This window comes from Ascaphus truei, chromosome 4 (assembly GCF_040206685.1).
Source record: "Ascaphus truei isolate aAscTru1 chromosome 4, aAscTru1.hap1, whole genome shotgun sequence".
Lineage (NCBI taxonomy): Eukaryota > Metazoa > Chordata > Amphibia > Anura > Ascaphidae > Ascaphus > Ascaphus truei.
Window position 1 is genome coordinate 232019076 of NC_134486.1, and position 27903 is coordinate 232046978.

Here is a 27903-nt window from a genome sequence, read left to right on the forward strand (position 1 = left end):
GAGTATTTTTAAGTGAGTTTACATTTGAATTCTTTGAGCACCGTGTGATCTTTTGGGGATACTCATTGTATGTAGGGTTCCAGTGCAGCTGCACTATAGCATCTTAGAATCTGTGCTTTCACCAGTGGTCCAGAGAGAAGTGGGGGATGGTCTCCTACTTAGTTCCTGTGTTGGACTTCCTCCGCCGTGTCAGAGAACCCTATCCTATTGTTAACTATTTCTGCTTCAGGATATTTTTGTTCTCACATACTGTAGGAAAATGTAAAGTGATAAAAGAAGGAAATGTGCCACATAGAAAAAACTATCGTCATGAACCTTTGCCTGCACTGTAACACTGAAATGAGAAAAGAAAACAAAGGCGCCTCTAACTCTGAATGAGTCACAAATCTATTTTATCAATGAGATTATTCACTTGTATTGTAGAATGAGTAAGTTATGATCTTAGGGATTCATTTACTAAAGCGATATAGCTATTATTGATAATTAATGGCTATTTAGATTAATGGCAATTGCCATTTGAGAATGACTTGGCTATAGAATATTAGTGAATAAGCCCAAAGTCTCGCCAGTGCCTCCAAACTGCTTTGATCCTATCCTGTGACAGCCTACATCCTTATAATGTGTATTACCTGTGTGTTTAAATACTGGGGCTGCTCAGCTCAGGAAATATTACCTAGCCGTGGAATGCACTGATAACATCCTGCCTTGTTCTGCATTCCCTTGACTGCTTTCTTTCATCGCAAGTGGCATCATTATGGGGTTTAAGGCTTTTGCCTTTGTCCTGTCACTTAAACAGGGATCTCGAACAAATGATTGATTCAGCAGTCTCACGGTCTTCCAAAAGTTGAGTGCTTGTGAAAACATAGATGTTTCGGTCCTAAACTGTGGACCTTTCTCATGATCAAAATCAAAAAGCAGTGACACTGCTAAACACCTCCCTTCAACCAATATGCCCAGCGGGATAGAAAAAAAAAGAAAAGTGAAGAAATCGGGGTGTATGATAAAGAAAAGTGCATACTGTAATAAGAAGGGGTGGATGTGAAAAGTGAATAGTTATAATACCAAAATAATAAACTAAAACTAGAATCAGACAAAAACCAGATCGGAAGAAATAAGGTTATACAAAACAAGAGATGGCAATTCTATAGGTTGTAAATGTTGTAACCAGATCAGTAACTGTTACGCCGGTGCTGCCCGCAGACCAGACCCGTCCCCTGTGCTGAGGTGGGACGTAGGGATACACCCACCCGCAGCAAAGGGAGCGCGTCCGGAGTGTGGTGTTAGTGTTGCCAGGCCAGGTATAGTAAGGAAGACAATACTTGCCGGTACCGGTAGTAGAGAAAGGGTAGTTATTGCCGTTGCCAAGGTCAGGGATAGGGGAAGTCACGAAGTCCAAGTAGAGACAAAGTCGAGAGCCAGAGGGGTTAGTCGACCAAGCCACGTCGATACCTGAGGAGTCACTGAGAGAGTAGTCAAATGCTTCCATACAGAACTATGTCGAGCGACGAGTGATGGGAAGCACAGGCATAATAAAGCTGGGCAGGCCAATGGGAAGAGGCGGCAGGCCTGGAGGACTGCAAGGAGTCCTCCCTGATAGGAGAGAGGTGTTACAGCCCAGCTGAGTGTAGTCATTGATTTGCATGGAATCATGTGGTGCTTGGGGGCAAAGCCTCACTGCGGGGGCAGTGGGTAAAAGGCCTCTGTTAGGCGTGTGCTCTGTAAGCTGGGAATGCGTGCGCATAACGTCTAGGGCGCGTGTGCGCGTAGATTCAGTGACTAACGTACGTATGCGCATGGGGTCAGTGACAGACGCACGTGTGCGCATAGAGCACGGAGCCGGAGACACGCAGAGGCCGTGGTTCAGCAGGCACCTCTTCGGTAGGTGCAATCCTGTGATGGCGAGGAGCCTGAGTGCCAGTGGCAGACAACGGAGGTATGTGGGAACTGCGCTGCAGTCGCTGGGACGCCTGAGTACCGACGGGGGGTGGGCAATGGTCGCGCTGACGGCGCTGAGACACCAGATTCCTTACAGTAACTAAATGGCAAAGCGACCAATGCATACACAGTGTAACATTGTACAAAATATACATTATGAAATATATAGCATTGAAGTATATTGTAATATCGCTAGATAGTAAGAGGACTTATAGACGTTAGAATGTTGTTACTATTACTTTTTATTTTTTTAAATGTTACATTGTGTATTCATTGGTCGCTTTGCCATTTAATTACTGAACTGGTTACAACCATATATCACCTATATAATTGCCATCACTTGTTTTGAATAACCTTATTTCTTCCTATCTGTTTTTTGTCTGATTCCAGTTTTATTTTAGTTTATGATGTTGGTATAATAACTGTTCACTTTTCATATCCACCCCTTGTTTTTACAGTATGCACTTTTTTCTTTATTATACGCACTGGTGTCATATACACCATGATTCTGATGTCATAGCCTGCTGTGCTGGGCAGTGCTATCGGGGCACCTAGCAGACTGTTTCTTCACTTTTTCTTTTTTCTATCCCACAGGGCATATTGGGTAAAAGGAGGTGTTTAGTAGTGTCACTGTTTAGGACCGAAATGACGATAAAAATAAATAAATATATATATAACACACCCCACTTTTGGAAGCCCATGAGTGCTGCATCAATCCCTTGTTCGAGATTTACCAGAGGTTCTTCAGTCAGCAAGCACCCATGGCAGTAAACCTAATTAAAGCACGAGTGCTCCTTCACTTCTTCACTTAAACTGGGATAACATGAAGCCTGGCTTCATGATTTCACTTCTCATTGGAAGAAAACTAAATTCACCGCTTAGAGCATCATTGCCAATGTTAAGCACGTGTTCATTCAACATGGCAACAATCATCATTGCACAATGATGGATACTAAGGATAGTCATGTTTTACAGCTTATTCAATGCTAATTGACATGGCTCATGATCCACCAGAATATGTGGTGTAGTGTCAAGAGTGGCGGCTGTGGAAATGCAAGGTCATTGATTCACTTCCTTGGGTAATCTTGGGCAAGTCACTTACTGCATCTGACATGCGACTATCATTTTATAATGTAGTGTCAAAGGAGAAAGGGCACGTGAGTCATGGAAGTCAGTGAGATTAACTAACTTTTAGTGAGGTGGTCAATGCAGGATAGTACTGGGTGGTAAGGAGTGCCAATATTTTTCCTGAAACCTAAATCTGTATTTTCACTTTTTTTAGAAAATTATGATTTTAAAAACAATGGGCCATATTAACAAAGCAGTAGAGAGCCGACACTGTATGATACCTTATGGCCCATGCAAATAAATGGATTATAAGGTGTCTGATGGTGCCTGGAAGTGTCTTATGGCTTAGCATCGCTTATTAAATATGGCTCAATGTGTCTTAAAGCATAAACTTTTACAACATTTGAGCCAATGAAGTATGCCCCTTTTCTTTTATGAAGATTGTGCATTCCTAAAGTTATATATGTTATCATTAAACTTTTAAACTTAACCAGTCTCGTGTGCCCCTGACCCAGTGTCTTGATTTATAACTTTGGGAAAAACAGTGATATAATATGTTTTGCTCAGCTGACTTTCTGAACCTGTTCAGTTCAACCAGATAAACTGTTAAAAGGGTTCAAGTCCCTGTACATATGGTTAAACGTATCCTGTACTATGTATAACCATTACCAAGGCTGTTGTCTGCACTCATTGTTCACCCTGATTCTCTTATTTTAGGTTCAATGGAGGGCAAATGCTGGTCACGTTTGCAGACAGCAGGACGGCTTTGAATGTTCTTGATCTGGATGGCATGAAGGTGAATTAAAGTAAAGAACATATACAGTACAGTAGTACACTTAAACCCTAGTTAAAAGCTTTCAAACTAATCAGGGTAGGCAAAAAACCTATGGTGGGTGGAAATACAGTTGTGTCTTTCATTTTTTTGTGTAGACCTTAAATAAGTCAAGGAACATTAGAATCTTTTATATCTGGTATCCTTTCTTTCTACACGAGATGAATTGTGGTAATACAGTACATGGTAATGAATTGCTGAATTGTGGTAATATGTGGTTTGATTGACTAAAAAGGAAATCTAGTGTGGATAATGACCATGCAGTTATGTTAAATGTAAGAAATAGGCCATTTGATACAGATTCTTAGAGGGATTTAGATCCCCAAAGCTGGCAAACTTTGTGACTCAGAGTGAAGAGAGAAAAAATTACACATCACACAGGCACACAATTTGATACCTGTTCTGTAACTCCTCCTTTACCTCTTCCTGTTGACTACTCGATGTTGCAAAGTGTTACAGACCAGGAAAAGTACTTTGCTACAATGACTTGCATTTGCCTTTTCTTCAAGTTTGCTCCTTCAAAATTGACCACATTGATGCGCAGAGCCTGGTTTAGCCATTGTTGAATTAAGGTTGTACTGTACCACTAAAATATATTTTTTACCTGTTTTAGGTGAAAGGCAAAGTTGTAAAAATAAGACCTAAGACTGCGAATTGGCTCAAGGGCCTTCAAGAGGAAATTGCTCGTAATAGGGACAGTATTGCACCCATGTCACCCAATGCCAACTCCTGCCTGCTGGAGGAAAATTTTGACTTCTCCAGTTTGGATTACGAATCAGAAGGTGAGTGAAATAAGTGGTGGTCAATGTCTGATAGTAAGAACTAAGGTTTTGTTATTACTGGTAATGTATTTTCTTATACACTATTCCTATTAAGGCTTTAGTGGGTGAAATAGACAAGCATTTGAGAAAAAAAAATCGCGTTGATATCACACCCCCTGCTTCCCAAGATACTTACCTCCGTAGGGGGTGCCGGTAGCAGCTCCGGCGGGGCAACTTGGGGATATCGAAATGGCAGATTAAATGTCATGCGGGCCAATAGAAAGCCGTGACATCATCCCTTGTGTCTTCCTATTTGCCCACGTAACCAGGACCTTTAAACGGCAGAGATATCAGCACCCCATATGGAGGTAAGTATCTCTGGAAGCAGGGAGTCCCACGAGTTGAAATCAGCACAGTTCAGCTCCGGAGACCCCCTGCTTAAAACCTATTTTTAAAAAAACGCTTGTACTGCTGCTTTGACCCCTTCACTGTCCTTGTGACATCCTCTTGAACGGCACAAGGGCCTGCACATGAGGTTTTTGCTCGTTTATTAGGGCTGGCTGTGTTCATCGCCCATGGGTAGTGGTAGTTGCAATTGGACAGGAAGTAGAGTACGCTGGACTTCCATTCAGGTCATTAGTCGCCTGACCAAGACCGCGTAATCGCTACTCCAAGTTCTCACTGTGGTGCTGTCGGATGTACGGCACTGACGGGGTTAATGACATTTATATAATAATGAGTCCTTTTTTTGTTGAATAAAAACAACTTTTTGATGTGATCCTTACAAAAATGAATGTTCTTCAATTCCTTTTTCTTTTAAAGCTAAGGTTTTTGACGTTACATTTTTTTTTCTTTGTGCGCAGTACCCGTCAGAATTATTAGCACTTGTGTTGCTATGTTACAGGGCTATTTAGTTCTTGTGACCATCTCGTATGAAAGTCTGATAGTCAGAGCTGAGAACCATTGCTTTCTTAATTACAAAGCAAATCTCACACTTTCTTTTCAGGGAAAAAGGGATTTGTTTTTAAAGAGTCACTTCCTGCCTGCACAAAATATATATATATATATATATATATATATATATATATATATATATTTGTGCCCTCCACTTGCATTCAAGAACAATATTGCAATCAATTTAATACATAAACATTATACTCTCCAACTGTAGCTATTTAGCAGGTACATGTTTTTTGGGTTCTGTAAGACCAGCTGTACCTATTAAACAGAAGTTTATTTTGTGTGTGGTAAGCTGCATAGGTTAATAATACAATAGTGGAATAAATACCTGGCGCATACAAAAAGTGATAATATTAACAATACAATATAATATATTATAAAGGATATATCAGTGAAGTGAAGTCTTTTCAAAGTCAATAAGTGAAATGGACTCTGTCCTTGATTTGGGTAGAATAAAATCACTCTCCTGCAGCAAGTGTGTTCCTATTGATTGAGACAAAAACAGAGACACCACATTGCGCAGTATTGACTTAACAGTAGATGAAGTTCTCCCCTGTATGCCTCTAAATGAAATGCCCACTTACTAGATATAAAGTGGGTCTCATGCAGTTGAGAGAATCTGTATCTTTGTTTCTTCAAATCCAGACGTTCACAGGTTAACCCGAACCCCACGTGTTGATTCTGTCTCTCCTGGATCCTTGAAGAAACTCCGTCTCTGGAAGATGTTTTCTCTTTCTGTGCTGCTCTCCTGTATGTGTCTCCAGCGTGGGGATATACAAACAACAGAGGATTGCGCAATACAGTAAAAAAAACTTTAATGACGCATCCTAGCTAGCTGCAGAAATAAACTCACAAGTTCCGTGAGTTTAAAAACAATTCAAACGCCCGACCCGGCTGTCCCACAGCACACCCCAGTCTCTGTCAGCTCCTGCCTCTGGTCGCGTGTGTTTCGCGCTATCCAGACTTGCGCGTGCTGACGTCACGGTTCAATGAACTGACCGGAGAGTGGATGAGAGTCCTGATTGACGTTCACTTTAGGCTCCTCCCTACGCGTTTCGTGATGGGGAACGTCACTTCGTCAGGGGATTGTGGAGCCTATGCAATCCCTTGTACTTATATAGCTCATTCTTACATAACAATTAAACAATTAAAGACAGCACAGATGCATTTACTGCTGATTTGATTGCAGTGGGGTAGAAAAACATCTTGGTGAATTACATTGCCAATAGAATTCAAATGCATTGTCAAACACTATATAAGCTGCATAGGTTAACTGATATGCATACGAATTGCATACGAATTGCTTAAAATGTATTTATTTATAATCGGTTTTACCAGGAAGTAATACATGGAGAGTTACCGCTCATTTTCAAGTATGTCCTTGGAAGGGCCTCCACCCAGTACGAGTAGAGGAACTACGGTGGTACCTATTTTTATGTGCAAATGTTGGTGGGTCTGACACACTTGTTGTCGAATCGACTATATTCAGATACATATTTTGCTTATAATTATGTTAACGTTTACAAGGATCACACATTTTCCAAAAACAATGTAATAACTTGTTTTCTTATATGGCTCTGACCATGTACGCTGCGCTGTTCATAGAATTTTGCAGGCGCACAATGAGCCTATACCCTGAAGTTTATCCAATCTTATTTTTGTGTGTGAGGTACAGGGAGATAAAGGGAAAGCTCACAAAGAGACACTGAACCAGCTTCGCTCTCTTCACAGGCAGTGACATTTCCAGTAAGTAACTCCCTTCAGCAAAATGAGCCAACCTGCAGTAGACAAACTGAACCATGGAAACTTGTTCAATAGACGTACTGTGCCTTGTGCTTGTTTAATTAGATCTGAAAGCTTTAAAAGACTAAATTGTCACTAGTTTCTAACTCCCCCTATCCCCTTTTTTCACCATTTGTGGTCCATAACTTGTCTTGTCTTCAAACTGGAGAAGTGTCAAATATTTTGTCATTTAAAAAGTGAATCAAAAAAAAAAGTAGTAAATCATTATTTTTTTAAATTACTGTGACGTCACTCCGCATGGCACCGCGGCGTCATTTGTTGCCATAGCGCCACATTTCAGCAACCCGTCTGAACCCAGGTAAGTGAGTTGCAGAGGCCCTACGTGATTCCCCGGCATTTAATTTAAATGCCTCGGGGAAGAGTGCGGGGTCTCTGCAACCGCACGCGACCCCCCCAAAAAAAATCCTGCGCCACCCACTTTGCGCACCGCTGACCTAAACTATTGTTACAGTATCTACTGCCTCCCTGCTTCACACCTTGTAATCCATCCAAAATGTTAAACCGGAATAATCTCAATTTCTCTGAGCCCAGTCTCTGCTCATCTCTAGCTATAAAGTCCTATCATGCCTTCCAATAAAATTCTGTATTACCTACAGTACTGTACAAAGTTCTCTTGCTCACCTTCAAGGATCTAATCTACTCTGTGCCAACCTCAGTCTAAACTTCGGTTTTGCTCAGTACCTTGTGCTTTGCACACAGTTGCTTCTTTCCATCCACTTTGGGGCCTATGCAGAGAGCAGCGAATTTTAAAATTGGCGAATTTATTAAAAAGTAGCTTTTTTGGAGAGTTTTAATCTCCATATGCAGAAAAGTGCGAATTCTGCTATGTTTAACATGGATGCGTGTGGCGAGTTTAAATTGGCGAGATGCGCGCTTCAGAAATGTGTTAAAACAAATTTGCGCCTTTTTTTTTCCCTTTGCAATGGCCGCGAGCGGCAGTTTTTTTGGCGAGGCAAAACGGAGACAATCGCGCCATTTTATTGGCGCGAACAGCCGCTAGATGCCGTTCGCGCCTCTCTGCATACGGATATTTTTTAAACTGGCGAGATTGCGGTTCTCGCCAGCCGCGAGGCGAGTTTTACAAATAGAAAAGAAAAATTGGCGCGTTTTTCGGAAATCTCCATTTTCTGCTGTTTTCTGCGCGATTATCTCCAAAAAATGGCGAATTTCGAAAATTCGCTGCTCTCTGCATAGGCCCCTTTGTCTCTACTGCAGTCTCAAACCTCAACCTTTTCCACTCAGTTCCTCTTACTGAAGAACTACTGTAGAACTTCATACTTCAGTAAGGTTGACAGAACCTCTCTTTCCCAACATTCCATTTAAATTGTAAACTCTCCGGGGCAGGGATTCCTTTTCCTGTTGTATGCTTCTTAATTCCTTGAACTCTCATGTGCATTTTGTGAAATGCTACAAGCATTGTTAGTGCTGCATATGTACATATATTCTTAGGAAAGCATAGACTGTACATGTGTGTATATGTTCACTTATGTAACTGTATTTGTAACCATGTATTATTTGTCATCGCAACTCTATGCCCAGGACATACTTGAAAACGAGAGGTAACTCTCAATGCATTACTTCCTGGTAAAACATTTTTATAAATATGTGTGTGTATGTATATATGTGTATATATATATATATATATATATATATATATATATATATATATATATATATATATATATATATATATAGACACACACACACACACACACACACACACACACACACACACACACACACACACACACACACACACACACACACACACACACACACACACACACACACACACACACACACACACACACACACACACACTTAGAATTCCCTGGAGAGTGCTTTAACATTTGTCATTAGGCCAGTAAGTATCCATTAAGTACCTCATGAACTCATGGATCTCAGTAGCTAAAAATAAGAGGTACATCTCAGGATTGCTGCTTTAATTATACCCTGTCTGAATTCAATTTTTTACTCTGACCCTCACACTCACCCTATCACTTGTGGTTTCGCTGCAAAACATGGCAGCTGGATCAGAGCACAGTTATTTTCTCCTCTATTTGCATAATGAGGGCTATGTATCAAAGTCGCCTAACAATACTAGAGCAACAAAAAATGTAATCTGATTTTAGAACAAAGTGCTTTTGAAAGCACTTTCTGGGGTAAGATTAGTTTCATATTGTACTAGTTTTGCAGAGTAATGACTTTGATGCATTACATCCAAATAGTTTTTAAAGCTATTTTCCATCTGAGAATTAGCTCTGGTTTCCATTATAGCACTTAAAAAAACAAAGTGACCAATTTATATGTAACACTTGGCTAAGAAAAAAAGTACAGTATAAGCCTAAAGGACCATATCTACTAGGCACACTTCTTCCATAATACACAAATCGGTGCTGGAGGACACCGTACAGTCCATTGACTTGAAAGGTGTGTTTCATTATGGAAAGATGCCTTTTGCCTTTCAGAAGACTGCTTAGTAAATATAACTCCAAGTTCCTAGCAACAAGTAGATTTTGAACCAGGTCTATTTATCTCAACCAGAGAGAATAAGAAGGCTATTTTCCCTGCAGGTGATATATTGGATGACGATTGTGATGATTTGGTGCCTCAGCATCTCGTGACTGACAAAGCAACAGCAGCAGATGACATGTCGGAGGGGAATGAACATCATCTGGTGGCAAGAGTGGCATCTTCTTCAAGTAAAGTCTCTGGTGCAAATCCAAAGAAGCCACACTCATTAAAAGGTATTATTGGCAAGTTCCGCTTCAGAATACAGACACGATTCTCAAATACCATTTCTTTGAAAAAAGGAAAATGCGGTCTTAAGTATGATTTCTTAGCATATAGATTAAATCACACTATAGGGGATGGTACACTACCCATCTTCATTCTGTTCCTTTATTAGCCTACTGTAGTGCCGACGAGTATTCTAAAACAAATCTGGGGGAATCACCAACAAGACCCAAGTACATGCTGGACACATGCTGGGTACATGCTGCAACATTTCAGTGACATTTCTGCAGACAGACTAATGGCCCATCGGATTAACAGCGGGGGTCCCTGGCAATCCCATTCAAACTGAATGGGACTGCCAGGGACACCTGCTGTGTTAATCCGATGGGCCATTAGTCTCTGCAGCAATGTCACTGAAATGTTTGCAGCATGTACCCAGCATGTACCTGGATCTTGTTGGTGATAGCCCCAGATTTTCCAAGGCAAGTTTAAGGCAAGTATAGAATACTCGTCGACGCATCTGTACACTTTCTCAAATGTGTCTTTGTATATTCTTTCGATAATAATACTATTCCCATTTTTGTTTGAAATGATTTTCCGCCAACAGGTTGCAAAGAATGCCAAATTGTGGGAAAGATAGATTGTCTAGTGATATTTGTTATTAAAATGAACCACTCCAAGTTTGCCGCAAATGCTTTAGACTGTCACTAAAATGTCCAAAATGCCGGCATATCTGGGCTTTATAGGAGCAGTTGTATAGACGGAAAAAAGAGCAACACTCCGTCTGATATTTATATGTATGTATATCTTTGTATAGTGTCATCCATGTAGATAGCGCTTCACAGCAGTAATACACGTGACAAAATAATATGAGACCACTTGGGAATAAGCGCTACAAACATAAAAGTAACACATTAGGTGAAGGTGTCCCTGTACCCAATATGATCTTAGTGCATACTGTAGGCTACCATGGAAAGTTAAAAAATATATTTTAAAATCTTGTCTGATTTTATTTTTTTCTATTATTACTATTATGTAGGTGCACACACTTACATTTAACACATTACATTACATATATCACTGTGATTAGTTCATTCTAGTCACAGGAGGGGCTACCCCTTTTACTGCCACTTTTGCTTCCTACCTAGACGATGACACCCGATGAAGGACCCTGAGAGGTTTGAAAGCTTGTAACATATCACTACTTGTTGGTCCAATAAAAGGTATCATACCACCGACTCCCTCTCCCTTCCTTGTTACTACCTAGATGATCCAGACTTACTGGCCCTGAAGAAGGAACTTGAAGCTGTTGGGGAGTTTCGTTCCCGCTCACCGAGCAGGTCTTTGTCTGTTCCCAACAGGCCTCGTATAGGTCCACCACAAAGACCACCACCTCCAAGTAAGTAGAATGCTTAGGAAGTGATTCCTATTTTAAGTTGTAAGAGACAAATGGTCCAAGTGGGTGAATGTACAATTGTCAAAACCAGTGTTTCCCAAGATTTTTTTACATTGTGCATTCCCTCCTAGCAAATATTTGATTCACAAACCCCTAATTAATAAATCGTATTGCCTACTCCTCAGACTATTGCTAACAAAACCATATGACCTATCCCAGGCAGTGTAGCATGCTGAGCTGGTGGCGGGAACACACGCTTAATAAGGCCCCAAACTGCACCTGGTCTGTGCAGACAGCATTGGTGCTATACACTACCGACACACTTAATCACACTGCGGCCAGATCCGCAAGCCGGGAGATTTCCCGGCTTGCTAGTGGCCGCCCCTCGGCGTGCCGCGCGTCATAGACGCACGGTCACGCGTCTTCGGGAGCGTGCGCCCTCTGCACGCGCGTCCAGGGGCTCCCCGAGGGAGCCCTGGTGTCCCGCGATCGCGGGACAGCGGCAGGGGGTTCCGGGGGACCCGGCGGACCCGGCAGCGGTAGGGAGAGCGCCCCGATCGGAGGGCGCTCTTCCGCTGCTTCGGCGCGAGCCCGTCACTCTCGGGCGCGCGCCAGGCTACTGCTGCGGCCAAGAACGGGCAAATGCTCGAATAAACTTGGCCGCAGCAGTAGCTGCCAATTACTGCGGGAGCTTCAAAAGTCACGATACACAATGCCTAGCCACTAAGGATGCAAAGCATTGTGGGGAGCGACTTTGGAAGCTCCTGCTGTAAGTGACAATTATACCACCAACACAAAGGTACAGTTTGGAGTGCGCAGTCCCCACACGGGTTCAGAAACTCACTATACTGCTTGGGATCCTCCATTACATATTTTTGGGGTGCAATGCTTGGAGGCACCTCATGAATCTTCTGTTGGGAACCACTGCTCTAAACAGATTGGGGGAAAGTTACACTTTGGAATGGCCATCACAACAAATGTTAACCTATTTAGGCAAATCCTCAATTTAAATACCATGTTGCTACAGTGGTTTATCTATCTAACTGCTGGAGTGATCAGAAATGTACAAATTATAAGCAGTTCTATGTGCCTTTTTTCTAACGTCAAATAAAAAACATATAATGTTTTATTCACAAATCAATTGCATGCGAACAATAGAATATACCAATAGTGGGTGCATCTCTTTTAGCACCTTGCATTTTGGTATATACGTGTAAGAACGCATAGGGAAAAGATAGTGTTTATTTAGCAGGGAGCAACCTTAATTCTTTCATTACAGGTAAACCAGGATCATAGTGATTATTTCCACACCTTACTTAAAGAGACAATCCAAGCGGCACTTTAAAACAAAAAAAAAAGGTGTGTGAATATATATATATATATATATATATATATATATATATATATATATATATATATATATATATATATATATATGCAAGAGAGAAAGAGAGGACCCCGCATCCACAAGACATGTAAACACAGCTAAATACCAACACTGGAAAAATCCAAACTACAATGATGTGTCGGTGGTGCTATAAGGGCAGTATAATAGATTGAAAGAGAGAAAAAGGCCCTAAATAAAGCACTCTAGTATTTGTATCAGTACAAATCACATAAAGTTTATTTAATGTATTGTCACAGAACAAAAATGGTTAAAACAAAGCACAGAAATGTTTAAAATACAGCATGGATCCCCTGTTCATTACAAAGCTAAACAACTCCCTCAAAGAAGATGCCCAAAATACACTCAGATAGTATTCTGAAACACCTGACAAAATATACCTGGTGTGACACCCAACAGACTAAATAGTCACGGCTAGGGCTATGTGATCATCTGCAAAAGGTCTGATATGCCTACTAACCCCTGCAGTGTAGGGTTTGTCTAGGCGACAAAAAGTAGCAGGTAAGTGACAGCAGAGATACACAGATTAAAGCCTGCAAAGCACATATAAGCCTATAGCTAGAAAGAGTGATACATCACCTATGATCAGGTACAGTGTGGTCGGTACATTCAGGGGGGAACAAGGAGGGATGTTAGAGCATAGTAATGTGACCCAGAGAGGGGACAAACCAGGGGATCCTGCCTGCTGGACCTGCTCCTACGCGTTTCGGCACACAGCCTTCTACTGGGAGTGGTGATGTAAGCAGGGTAACATGCAGGTTTAAAAAGGGAACTAATTGGGCTAGTGGGTGTAATCACCTGGCAAAAATCAGAATGACATAGATTATGCAGAGGACAAACAGGTGTAGGCTAAGAGTGAGGCTAATAGAGTCAGAGATGGTCATAGGTTATAAGCCAATGAAAAATTCTTATTGTGGGTGCACTCACACTCCTCCAAAATAGTCAGTAATTACATGAATACCTGCCTGGTGAGTCCAATATGTGGCAATAGCAGAAAGCTTATCCTCAGGCTGTAGCACATAATGTACCTCATGGCCACAGATGTAATGAATTAATGGCATAATGTGTTTAAGGGCAGAAAACGGGCCTCCCATATGTCACTGCGCATGTCCGTGACGTCATAACGTCGCGTCTGGTAAGGCAGGGCGCCCTGAGCTTAGTAATGGGCACTAGTGAGGCAGAAAGTGTCTATGGGCAGTTCACTGCGCATGCGCGGCTCTGTGTCTGATGTATCCGTGTATTAGGCAGGCTGAATAAGCCCTGCATCGCGTCTCGCGCATGCGCGCCTCTGCATAATGGTTGCAAATGTAATGAGCAGTCAAAAGAGCACACATATCCGCTCACCACGATCGCAAAGCGCCCACAGATATAGCTGATGTAAGCACAATGTACATAATGATCAGCCTAATTCATTCAGAGTGCGAAGGGAACCTAAGAATTAAAAAGCTCATCAAATATAGCCCCCACAAGGGCAACCAGGCAAACAATTGTGTGATCCGCATCACTGTGGAAGCCATAAGAATAGATGAAGCACATATTGCTTAAGGCATGACATATAACATCCAAAGATAACTGTTAAGGGATGATATAGGAGTGATATATTGTTGTACAATTGTTATCAACAGGTAAGTGCATGTAGGTATGATCCATACCTGTTCATCAATAAATATATAGACTTGTGCACCAATGGGATTCAATGAAGGATAATCTTCCACAAAACTGTGGACTACCAGTATAGTATGATAGCACATACATGCTGGAAAGGGGCAATAGAGTTCTCCAATAAATCACTATTAGCAGTGCTTGACAAATCACCCAAAAATCTACTCGCCAAACAAAAAAAATCTACTCGCCACCTAGCCCCGCCCTTAGCCCCGCCCCTAACCCCGCCCCAACCCGCTTAAAAAAAAGAAAAGAAAAAAGAAATGTAATCAATTTCTAGTAAGAACAACATTCGTTTTTGACATAAGTTTATATTTATTGTAGTACATTTATACTTTACTACAATTAGTCCTTGTTACGTGTATGTGTGTGTGTGTGACTAGTTTCCTGCACCCATTAACCAGTGCCTGAATGCCCCCTCTTCACAATATCTAAAGCAGCAATCCCGCCTGGGATCTTACCTGGTCCGCAGTCCCTCAATGTCCAGGTACCTCATTCCCGCAATGTTATACATTGGAGGGAATGTGTTCCCTACCTGTCTTCTGGGTTAGGGGGGATTCCGATGTCTTCCGTGTGACGCTTGAATCAGATCTGGAAGAAAGCAGTATAGGGTAAATAATATATCCAGATCCAGAGTCTGGGAGAGAGAGAGAGAGACACAGGCAGAGAGAGAGAGAGGGAGAGAGACACAGACAGAGATGGAGAGAGACACAGACAGAGAGGGAGAGAGACAGATGGAGGGAGAGGGAGAGAGAGAGGGACAGAGAGAGAGAGGGACAGAGAGAGAGAGAGGGACAGAGAGAGAGAGAGGGACAGAGAGAGAGAGAGGGACAGAGAGAGAGAGAGGGACAGAGAGAGAGAGGGACAGAGAGAGGGAGAGAGACAGAGAGAGAGAGGGACAGAGAGAGAGAGAGACAGAGAGAGAGAGGGACAGAGAGAGAGAGGGAGAGAGACAGAGAGGGAGAGGGACAGAGAGAGAGAGGGAGAGAGAGACAGAGGGACAGAGACAGAGACAGAGACAGAGGGACAGAGACAGAGACAGAGACAGAGGGACAGAGACAGAGACAGAGGGACAGAGAGACAGAGGGACAGAGAGACAGAGGGACAGAGACAGAAGGACAGAGGGACAGAGACAGAGGGACAGAGAGAGAGACACAGACAGAGAGACAGAGACAGGGAGGGAGAGTGACAGGGAGGGAGAGTGACAGGGAGGGAGAGTGACAGGGAGGGAGAGTGACACAGGCAGAGAGGGAGAGAGACACAGACAGAGAGGGAGAGAGACACAGACAGAGAGGGAGAGAGACAGATGGACGGAGAGGGACAGAGACGGAGGGACAGAGACGGAGAGGGACAGAGACGGAGAGGGACAGAGACGGAGAGGGACAGAGACAGAGGGACAGAGACAGAGGGACAGAGACAGAGGGACAAAGAGGGAGGGAGAGAGAGAGGGACAGAGACAGAGGGAGAGAGAGAGGGACAGAGACAGAGGGACAGAGACAGAGGGACATAGACAGAGGGACAGAGAGAGACACAGAGAGAGACACAGAGAGAGAGGGACAGAGACAGAGAGAGGGACAGAGACAGAGGGACAGAGACAGAGGGACAGAGACAGAGAGACAGAGAGGGAGGGAGACAGGGACAGAGACAGAGGGACAGAGACAGAGGGACAGAGACGGAGAGGGACAGAGACGGAGAGGGACAGAGACGGAGAGGGACAGAGACGGAGAGGGACAGAGACGGAGAGGGACAGAGACGGAGAGGGACAGAGACGGAGAGGGACAGAGACGGAGAGGGACAGAGACGGAGAGGGACAGAGACGGAGAGGGACAGAGAGAGACACAGAGAGAGACACAGAGAGAGAGGGACAGAGACAGAGAGAGGGACAGAGACAGAGAGAGGGACAGAGACAGAGGGACAGAGACAGAGGGACAGAGACAGAGAGGGAGGGAGAGAGGGACAGAGACAGAGGGAGAGAGAGAGGGACAGAGACAGAGGGACAGAGACGGAGAGGGACAGAGACAGAGGGACAGAGACGGAGAGGGACAGAGACGGAGAGGGACAGAGACGGAGAGGGACAGAGACAGAGGGACAGAGACAGAGGGACAGAGACGGAGGGACAGAGAGGGAGGGAGAGAGAGAGGGAGAGAGGGACAGAGACAGAGGGACAGAGACAGAGGGACAGAGACAGAGGGACATAGACAGAGGGACAGAGAGAGACACAGAGAGAGACACAGAGAGAGAGGGACAGAGAGAGGGACAGAGACAGAGGGACAGAGACAGAGGGACAGAGACAGAGGGACAGAGACAGAGGGACAGAGAGGGAGGGAGAGAGGGACAGAGACAGAGGGAGAGAGAGAGGGACAGAGACAGAGGGACATAGACAGAGGGACAGAGAGAGACACAGAGAGAGACACAGAGAAAGAGGGACAGAGACAGAGAGAGGGACAGAGGGAGAGAGACAGAGAGACAGAGAGGGAGAGAGACACAGGCAGAGAGGGAGAGAGACACAGGCAGAGAGGGAGAGAGACACAGGCAGAGAGGGAGAGAGACAGAGGGGGAGAGAGACAGAGGGGGAGAGAGACAGAGGGGGAGAGAGACAGAGGGGGAGAGAGACAGAGGGGGAGAGAGACAGAGGGGGAGAGAGACAGAGGGGGAGAGGCAGAGAGGGAGAGAGGGAGAGAGACACAGGCAGAGAGGGAGAGAGACACAGGCAGAGAGGGAGAGAGACACAGGCAGAGAGGGAGAGAGACACAGGCAGAGAGGGAGAGACACAGGTAGAGAGGGAGAGAGATACAGGCAGAGAGGGAGAGAGATACAGGCAGAGAGGGAGAGAGACACAGGCAGAGAGGGAGAGATATACAGGCAGAGAGGGAGAGAGATACAGGCAGAGAGGGAGAGAGATACAGGCAGAGAGGGAGAGAGATACAGGCAGAGAGGGAGAGAGACACAGGTAGAGAGGGAGAGAGACACAGGTAGAGAGGGAGAGAGACACAGGCAGAGAGGGAGAGAGACAGAGAGGGAGAGAGACAGGAAGGGAGAGGAGAGAGGGAGGGAGAAAGAGAGAGACAGAGAGGGGGTGATTGACTAACTGCGGGGTGGGATTACTGACTGTGTGACTGGGTGGGATTAAGGACTGTGTGACTGGGTGGTATTACTGACTGTGTGACTGGGTGGTATTACTGACTGTGTGACTGGGTGTTATTACTGACTGTGTGACTGGGTGTTATTACTGACTGTGTGACTGGGTGTTATTACTGACTGTGTGACTGGGTGGGATTACTGACTGTGTGACTGGGTGGTATTACTGACTGTGTGACTGGGTGTTATTACTGACTGTGTGACTGGGTGTTATTACTGACTGTGTGACTGGGTGTTATTACTGACTGTGTGACTGGGTGGGATTACTGACTGTGTGACTGGGTGGGATTACTGACTGTGTGACTGGGTGGTATTACTGACTGTGTGACTGGGTGTTATTACTGACTGTGTGACTGGGTGGGATTACTGACTGTGTGACTGGGTGGGATTACTGACTGTGTGACTGGGTGGGATTACTGACTGGGTGACTGGGTGGGATTAGTGACTGGGTGACTGGGTGGGATTACTGACTGGGTGGGATTACTGACTGGGTGACTGGGTGGGGTTACTGACTGGGTGACTGGGTGGGATTACTGACTGGGTGACTGGGTGGGATTACTGACTGGGTGGGGGTTGTATTACTGACTGGGTGGGGGTGAGGGTGGGATTACTGACTGGGTGACTGGGTGGGATGAGGGGATGAGTAACTGGTGGAGTTACTGACTGGGTTACTGACTGGGTGGGATTGGTGACTGGGTGGGATTAGTGACTGGGTGACTGGGTGGGATTAGTGACTGGGTGACTGGGTGGGATTAGTGACTGGGTGACTGGGTGGGATTAGTGACTGGGTGACTGGGTGGGATTAGTGACTGGGTGACTGGGTGGGATTAGTGACTGGGTGGGATTACTGACTTGGTGAATGGTGGGATTGGTTACTGGGTGTGATGGGTGACTGGGTGGGGGAGGATGGGTGACTGGGTGGGGGAGGTTGGGTGACTGGGTGGGGGAGGATGGGTGACTGGGTGGGGGAGGATGGGTGACTGGGTGGGGGGGTGACAGACTGGGGGGCCGGGTGGGATTACTGACTGGGTGACTGGGTGGGATTAATGACTGGGTGACTGGTGGGATGGGTGACTGGTGGGATGGGTGACTGGTGGGATGGGTGACTGGTGGGATGGGTGACTGGTGGGATGGGTGACTGGTGGGATGGGTGACTGGGTGACTGGTGGGATGGGTGGTGGGGGGGTGACTGACTGGGTGGTGGGGGGTGACTGACTGGGTGGGGGGGGGTGACAAACTGGGGGGTACCTCTGGTGTCCTGCATATACACGTTCTCACACACACACACACACACACACACACACACACACACAGGGGGGGAACACACACAGGAGGGGGGGGAGAAACACCCCCGCAACTACAGTTTCTCCCGACCCGCGTGGGCAGCAGGAGCGGGGAGGAGAAACACACGTACTACTACCTCCTGACCCGCGCGGGCAGCGGGAGAGGGGGGGGGAAGGAAAAACACCAGCGCCATTACCTTCCAGCCCGCGCGGGCAGCGGGAGCAGTGGGGGAAGGAAAAACACCAGCGCCATTACCTTCCAGCCCGCGCGGGCAGCGGGAGCAGTGGGGGAAGGAGAAACACCAGCGCCATTACCTTCCAGCCCGCGCGGGCAGCGGGAGCAGTGGGGGAAGGAGAAACACCAGCGCCATTAACTCCCAGCCCGCGCGGGCAGCGGGAGAAGGGGGGGAAGGAGAAACACCAGCGCCATTACCTTCCACCCCGCGCGGGCAGCGGGAGAAGGGGGGGAAGGAGAAACACCAGCGCCATTACCTTCCACCCCGCGCGGGCAGCGGGAGAAGGGGGGGAGGAGAAACAGTGTATTTAAATTGCATTTCATTCCACCCACCTCCAACATCTGTCCAAAATCCTCCATGACCGGATCAGTGCAGGAACTGACACAATTATACAGGAGGATATTCAGTATAGAGGAGGAGCAGACGCACGCACGCACACACACCCCCTCCCCCTCACCCGTGCAGAGAAGGAAGGGCAGTTTGAAGTCCTGGCAGCTCCATGCCGCGTCACAGCCAATCAGCTAGAGGAATTTTTTTTTTCCCCGAGTAGGGGATTTTTTTTTTTTTTCCGAGCAAGGGATTTTTTTTTTTTTGCAGAGCAGGGGAAATGTTACTGGCCACGAGCCAATTTCCGATCGCAGCTGGCGAGTGGGCGAGTGGGTTTGTCGAGCACTGACTATTAGTATATATGATATTGACATATCAGTGAAAGTACATAAGATCCAATGCCCAAATTAACGTCCAGACTTGGAAGAAAAAACATGGTGTGTGGTTTTCTTTTCGCAGTAATAACGCCAGATGGTGTCCTTCCGGATATTAGTCTTCAAATAAAGACGTAAGATGATAAACGTCATGATGATGCATAAATCAGAAATTAGTCCTTCTTGAATGGTTCAAGTAGAGTGTGGGGCAGTGCTGAACAGAACAGCCAAAAGTCTTTATGGAAATATCCAAACGGAGAGGCGATGTGAGTCGTGTATGATTGGGAACCAGCCATGTAATATGCAAACCCAGGACTCTGTGGATATAAAAACAGGGGTTGGGGAAGGGGAGACAAAAAGAAGTGTATGAGATTCTCATCACTAAATTTGTACTTAAGAAGCCAGGGGATATCAAAAACATTCAAAGGATGATAATGGCAGTATGATATAGTACAGGTTAGTGCAATGCCTGTATAAACATTGCGAAACCCAGGTAGTCATTGAGACCCCTGGGAATCATTGAATCCATCTGTACAATCCACCTCGACTCCCTGCGTAGTAATGCCCTTTCTAAGTCGCCTCCTCTGAGTCCTAAACTTACCCTCTCAATCGCAAATGCTTGTAAGAGGTTAAAGTCTGACATATGTACCTCAAAGAAATGTCGGGCTACCGAGGTGATTTTCTTAAACGCCTGAAGGTCTTTTGAGGCGTTTTTGATGTTCCTTACATGTTCAAGTATTCTAAACCTTACCTCACGGGTTGTCATCCCTATATAAGGGAGCCCGCAAGGGCAGATGACACAATAAATGACGCCTTTAGATTTGCATCCCAGACAGTCTCTTATTTTAAAGGTATGGTTCTTGGAAGAGTCAGTGAATACCTCTGTCTGATACATATACCGACAGGCAGAACAATTTTTACATTTATAGAAACCCTTTTTTCTCTTAGCTGTTGAGAGGAAAGTTGTTTGTATAGTAGGAACAAAATGACTAGTCACTAGTTTGTTTCTAAGGTTGGGCGACTTGCGACTGCTCATTGTAATTCTGTCGCCTAAGGCTTTTTTGAGATCCGGGTCTGTCATTAGAATCTGCCAGTGATTTTGAAGTGTAGTACGCAATTGGCACCATTGTCGGTTATAAGTACCTATAAAGCGGATTTTACAGTCTGCATGGGCTTTGCTTTTAGGGTACAATAAAGTGTCTCTGGAGGTAGCTAGAGCTAATTTATAGCCCTTGTCCACACTGCGTTTGCTATACCCTCGCTGGCTGAATCTTTCCCTCATCTCTCCTGCCCTTGTGGAAAAGTCTCTCTCTGAGGAAACATTGCGTCTGTCGCAGGAATTCACTTTTTGGGATGCCTCTGATTTGGTGTTCAGGGTGGAAGCTGGATGCGTGAAGTATGGAATTTGTGGCTGTCTTTTTGCGAAAGATGTCAGTATGCAATGTGCCTTCAGGACCTATATTAATATAAAGGTCCAAAAATTCTACCTGCGTACTGCTACAGCTGAAGGTGAGTTTGATGTTCATGTTGTTGTGGTTGAGAACATCGACGAAGTCCCTGAACCCCGCGGCGGTGCCCCGCCAGAGGATCAGCACATCATCGATGTATCTCAACCACAACAACACGTGTTGAGTGAATATGACGTTATCCTCAGAGAACACAACCTCCCGTTCCCACCAGCCCAGGAAGAGGTTGGCATAGGAGGGTGCGCAGGTGGCCCCCATCGCAGTACCTCTTTTCTGCAGATAGTACCTACTCCTGAAGATAAAGTAATTATGAGTGAGAATAAATCTCAATAACTTCAGGATAAGGTCCTTATTCAGCCTGCCTAATACACGGATACATCAGACACAGAGCCGCGCATGCGCAGTGAACTGCCCATAGACACTTTCTGCCTCACTAGTGCCCATTACTAAGCTCAGGGCGCCCTGCCTTACCAGACGCGACGTTATGACGTCACGGACATGCGCAGTGACATATGGGAGGCCCGTTTTCTGCCCTTAAACACATTATGCCATTAATTCATTACATCTGTGGCCCTGAGGTACATTATGTGCTACAGCCTGAGGATAAGCTTTCTGCTATTGCCACATATTGGACTCACCAGGCAGGTATTCATGTAATTACTGACTATTTTGGAGGAGTGTGAGTGCACCCACAATAAGAATTTTTCATTGGCTTATAACCTATGACCATCTCTGACTCTATTAGCCTCACTCTTAGCCTACACCTGTTTGTCCTCTGCATAATCTATGTCATTCTGATTTTTGCCAGGTGATTACACCCACTAGCCCAATTAGTTCCCTTTTTAAACCTGCATGTTACCCTGCTTACATCACCACTCCCAGTAGAAGGCTGTGTGCCGAAACGCGTAGGAGCAGGTCCAGCAGGCAGGATCCCCTGGTTTGTCCCCTCTCTGGGTCACATTACTATGCTCTAACATCCCTCCTTGTTCCCCCCTGAATGTACCGACCACACTGTACCTGATCATAGGTGATGTATCACTCTTTCTAGCTATAGGCTTATATGTGCTTTGCAGGCTTTAATCTGTGTATCTCTGCTGTCACTTACCTGCTACTTTTTGTCGCCTAGACAAACCCTACACTGCAGGGGTTAGTAGGCATATCAGACCTTTTGCAGATGATCACATAGCCCTAGCCGTGACTATTTAGTCTGTTGGGTGTCACACCAGGTATATTTTGTCAGGTGTTTCAGAATACTATCTGAGTGTATTTTGGGCATCTTCTTTGAGGGAGTTGTTTAGCTTTGTAATGAACAGGGGATCCATGCTGTATTTTAAACATTTCTGTGCTTTGTTTTAACCATTTTTGTTCTGTGACAATACATTAAATAAACTTTATGTGATTTGTACTGATACAAATACTAGAGTGCTTTATTTAGGGCCTTTTTCTCTCTTTCAATATATATATATATATATATATATATATATATATATATATATATATATATATATATATATATCTTAATATATAATCTTAATATATAAATTTGAAATTTGTATGGTTGGTGCTAGATGAATCTGATCCTCAGCCTCTGGCCAATCAGATTTGTGGCTCTATGACGTCACCCAACTGCCACTCTCTTCCCCCTCGGCCTCACCCAACTGACTGACACACACACACACTCTCTCTGTCCTCTTCACCCAGCTCACCTCACCGCCGGCTCCCCTCCCCCCCCCCCATCACACTCACCTTCATGTGTGCCGCCCTGCACCGGCTCCCGGACAGAGGGGAAGCGCGGCGCGGCCCTCCTGCCCCAGCAGCCAACTTCAGGCTCCTCCCCCCTCGCTCCCAACCGGCTCCCGACCGTGGCGGAAGGGTGGCGCGGCCCTCCTGCCCCAGCCGCCAACTTCAGGCTCCTCCCCCCTCGCTTCCAACGAGGAACGGAGGGGAAGCGCGGCGCGGCCCTCCTAAACCAGCCGCCAACTCCACGCTCCTCCCCCCTCACTCCCAAAGAGGAACAGAGGGGAAGCGCGGCACGGCCCTCCTGCCCCAGCCTGCCACTCTTGCCCCCCCCGCCAACTTTCCGACCCCACCTCCTGCCCCAGGCAGATGCCACGGAGATATCAGGGCCAGGAGGGGAACCGTCTGCCGCCAGGAACCACCACACACCCGGTCAAGGTAAGTCTCCCACAAAGTCACCCACCCAGTCACCCACCCACCCACACACTCAGTCACCTACCCACTCAGTCAAAGTCACCCACTCAGTCAAAGTCACCGACTCAGTCAAAGTCACCCACTCAAAGTCCTGACTCACACACTTCCCCCCTCAGTCAGGTCAGCTGACAAATACACAGGGGGAATCACAGCTGGCAACAGGGGGGGAATCCAAGATGTGAACTGGGGGGGGACCAGAGCGGTGAACAGGGGGGGTAACGGAGCTTTGAGGGGGAGGCGTATTGCTGTGAACGGGGGAGAAAGAGAGGGGGGAGACAGTGGAAGGGAGAGAGAGAGAAGGGGAGCCATAACATTAAATCCCGGGCAGCGCCGGGTATATCAGCTAGTATATATATATACCACACTTATTAAGGTTATGGTGGGTAAAAAAAGTGACAAAAAAACCTCCACAGTAAAGCATATAGCAACTGTAAATATTACTGTATGTTCATTTGCATGTCTTAGACAGGTCTGCAACCCTGTATTTCACCATTATCACCCAGCACACAGCACTTCCACTGCAGCAAGGGATTCTGGGAAATGACATGCAAATGAGCACACAGTGCCACCTTTTGTCTCAAGCTCATATTACACGAGCAACCCTTAAGCCAAAGCATGCTGCTTTAAACACAGCTTTTAAGCATAGGCTGGGGTGAGATGCAAAGCCATATATATACATACACACACATATATATATATATATATATATATATATATATATATATATATATATATATATATATATATATATATATATATATATATATAATAAAGAAAACCTGACGCCAAATGTTCATATGGAAAGTCCTGTGATCGTCAAAGAATCGGCATAAATGCTTGTCAGGCCATGAAACGAAAAGAGAAAAAACAAACACACATCATAGCGCACAACTGTTGGGTAACTCAGTATACACTACATAACATATATAAATAAATAAATGAAACTCCTAGTGAACAAACTAAAAAACATATATTTAATAAAAATAATGAACTCTGTCATAAAAGACAACACTAATTCAATGGAGGGCAGCTCGTCATCCGGGGATGGGAAAAATCAAAACCCTACTTACAACAAGCAAGGTTTTGGCAAGCGATGAACAAGCAGAGTCCTCACAACACAGGAGACTGTCCTGGCAAGATGTAGGCTCTGCCGCTGGTATCCACGCACAAAGTCCCTTCCAGTGTACACAGGACACAAGCCGGTTAGTGGAGGTGGTCAATCAGGGGTTTCACAGACCTGCGACTGCACGGCTGGTTCCCCTTCCTTCCTCCTCCTTCCCGCGCGAGTGTGCACGTGTAGTTAAAGGGACAGTGGCTGGTTACAAAACGCCGGTAACTCGCAGTAAAAAACTGAAAGTCCTGGACTAGCTGCACACACAATGAATAATGCGGTCCTCAGGGAGACTGGTGGCACCCACCCTACGCGTTTCGTCAAACTGAATCAACTTCCTCAGGGGCTACAAACTGGCTGCACATGATGCTCTAATATACCCTATCAGTAAAAAAGTTAATTACTACTTAAAGCTATAAAAAACTAAATATACAGCTCACTAGAGTGATTGAATAATTGTGATAATGGATGTGCCCTTAAACGCCTAGTAGGACGTTGGGTGCAACTGATGAGCTGATAATAGTGGACTAACAAAGATTAGAGAGTGTAAACATATTAGTGCCTCAACTCTCCAACTAGTAGCTCATTTGTCAAAAGCACTCCAGGGCAGTTAAAACTTAGTATTTAATAGATATCTGACTAAAATAAAATCTACACACAAATTGATGATTATAAACACACAATGTAGTTAAAAAGGAAAGGTGTTGGGGAGGCAGGGTTAGGCTCAGGGTGTGTAGCACAGATGAAAATTGCCTCAAATTAATAAAGGCAGAAATAGGCTAAATAAACACCTACAGTCACCTATTATTATAGGACATAGAATCTCATGATTGCCAACAATGATAAAGATTCATCAACAGTTGTAGACATACATATGTTGTGCGGCATTTAGCGTAGTATACCGATCAAGCCAACCTGAAATTGTAACGTGTAGCACCAAACAGTGATATGCCTGTTATTATACTGATATTTTAAATCAATAAAACATAATATTTACACCGTAGGTACAACACAATATCAGGTTGGTGGTACGTGGATTGACTCTACGCCAAATTACGTTAATATACACAGCACAAGGATCACTAGAATACAACTGCAACTGAATGCAATTATCACGGAATTCAATTATAGCTTAGCACGCTTCTGGGAAAAAATCGTGACCAATACTTAAATGTGTGAGGATGCAGTCTATATTTTTTACACTGCCATTAAACAATGTAACCAGTGAATCAGTGTATAAATGCAAAGCACTAGACCTTCCTAATAGATAGCATTAGTAACAATAAGACTGCATTTACCAAATGCACAACATACAGTATAGATGCCAGCAGCAAAGGTAAGGATGATGGCTAAAAGGAGTAAGTCTGTTGCTATCAGACCTGAGACACAATGAATCAGTGTATAAATGCAAAGCACCAGATCATCCTAATGAATAGTATTGATAGCAATGGAACTGCATCTGCCATATGCACAGCATACAATGTGATCACTAGCAGCACAAGTGAGGCAAATAGCTAGAAGAAATAAATCTATGGCAATCAAACCAGGGACACCATGTAACAACGATACCAGACTCCCATCAGTCCCTCCCTCGTGACGTCACCACGCCGAACGCCCTACGCGTTTCCCTCCTTCACGGAGATTCTTCAGAGGCGAGTGATTGACACCTGTGGCGGGAAGTGAATATTTATAGCGTCACGGGTTGCCATGGTAACCCGCGACCAATCTGAGATTCACACGAGTGCGACTGCAGACTGCTGGATACAGTATGCTCCCCACAGGAGTTGTAGTAGAAAAAGATGTACACAAAGGTATTAAAAACAGTGAGTGAAATGACTAAACAATTGGAAGGTTGTAGTCTATCAAAGTCGGGAAAAAGCGAATAATTTTAGGAATAAATTGGCCCCTAGTTGTCCTTTGAATGAAGGAGATAGAAAACAGAGAAACATTAAAACCAAAAATGGCTTTAAACCATGCACAAAATGTATAGCATGTAAATATGCTACATGCAGTGTTGAATTTAAATCTAATGTAACAACAAAGGTTTATAAAATTAATTCATACATCACGTGCAAGTCAGAATTCATTATTTACTGTATGTACTGCAGTGTCCATGCGGCCTGCAATATGTGGGGCGCACGGGTCGTACCTTTCAGAGACGGATCTATGAGCACGTCTACAATATAAAGAAAGGTCTGACCACACATAGCGTATCACACTATTTCTTAGTCCACCATGAGCAGAATCCAAAAGGCCTCATCTGTCAACCCATCGAATTATGTACACCTAATTGGAGAGGTGGGGATAAGTTTAAATACATCAGCAGACGAGAGGCCTTTTGGATTTATGAATTAAAAACTCTTTCCCCCAATGGGCTCAATATTGATTTTGAGTTGGGGGCATTTTTGGTTAACTAAAGTGTTATTGATCTAGTACAGCGTTTCCCAAATGGTGGGTCGCGACCCGCACCGGGCCACGGCACCAAAATTGCCGGGTCGCAGCAAGGCTGGCCGCGCGGTGTCTCCCGTCCCCCCTGCTCAATTTAAAAAAAATGGCGGCGATTCCCCCCGCGGTTCCGCGCGCTTGCGCAGGGCCCGCTCCCTTTTTCCCCCCCGCTCCCAACGTGGGACGGAGGAGGAAGTACCAGCTCCTCTGCGGCCCGCATCCCCCCACGGCCAGCTTCCCGAGCTCACCTCCCGTGGCACCCCCTCCCGAGCCCACCTCCCATGGCACCCCCTCCCGAGCCCACCTCCCGTGCCCCCAAGCCCACCTCCCGTCCCGGGCAGCAGGGGATATCGGGGGCAGCAGGGGAAAGCGTCCGGCGGCAAGGTAAGTCACCCACCCAGTCACTGCCTCCCACCCAAGTGCCCCTGGCCCCCTCCCTCCCTCCCACCCAAGTGCCCCTCCCTCCCTCCCACCCAAGTGCCCCTCCCTCCCTCCCACCCAAGTGCCCCTCCCTCCCTCCCACCCAAGTGCCCCTCCCTCCCACCCAAGTGCCCCTGGCCCCCTCCCTCCCACCCAAGTGCCCCTGGCCCCCTCCATCCCACCCAAGTGCCCCTGGCCCCCTCCCTCCCACCCAAGTGCCCCTGGCCCCCTCCCACCCACCCAAGTGCCCCTGGCCCCCTCCCACCCACCCAAGTGCCCCTGGCCCCCTCCCACCCACCCAAGTGCCCCTGGCCCCCTCCCACCCACCCAAGTG

At 45.6% G+C, this 27903-nt stretch overlaps 1 protein-coding gene across 2 annotated transcripts in view; it reads left to right on the top strand.

Moving 5' to 3' along the window:
- Window positions 1-27903, top strand: part of SYNJ2 (synaptojanin 2) — a 162245-nt gene that overhangs the window by 108475 nt on the left and 25867 nt on the right. For both annotated transcript variants that reach the window (XM_075596992.1, XM_075596993.1), the window contains 4 exons: window positions 3721-3799; window positions 4449-4617; window positions 9933-10106; window positions 11363-11494. In XM_075596992.1, coding sequence (XP_075453107.1) covers window positions 3721-3799; window positions 4449-4617; window positions 9933-10106; window positions 11363-11494 — 554 coding nt within the window. The remainder of the gene's footprint in view (window positions 1-3720; window positions 3800-4448; window positions 4618-9932; window positions 10107-11362; window positions 11495-27903) is intronic.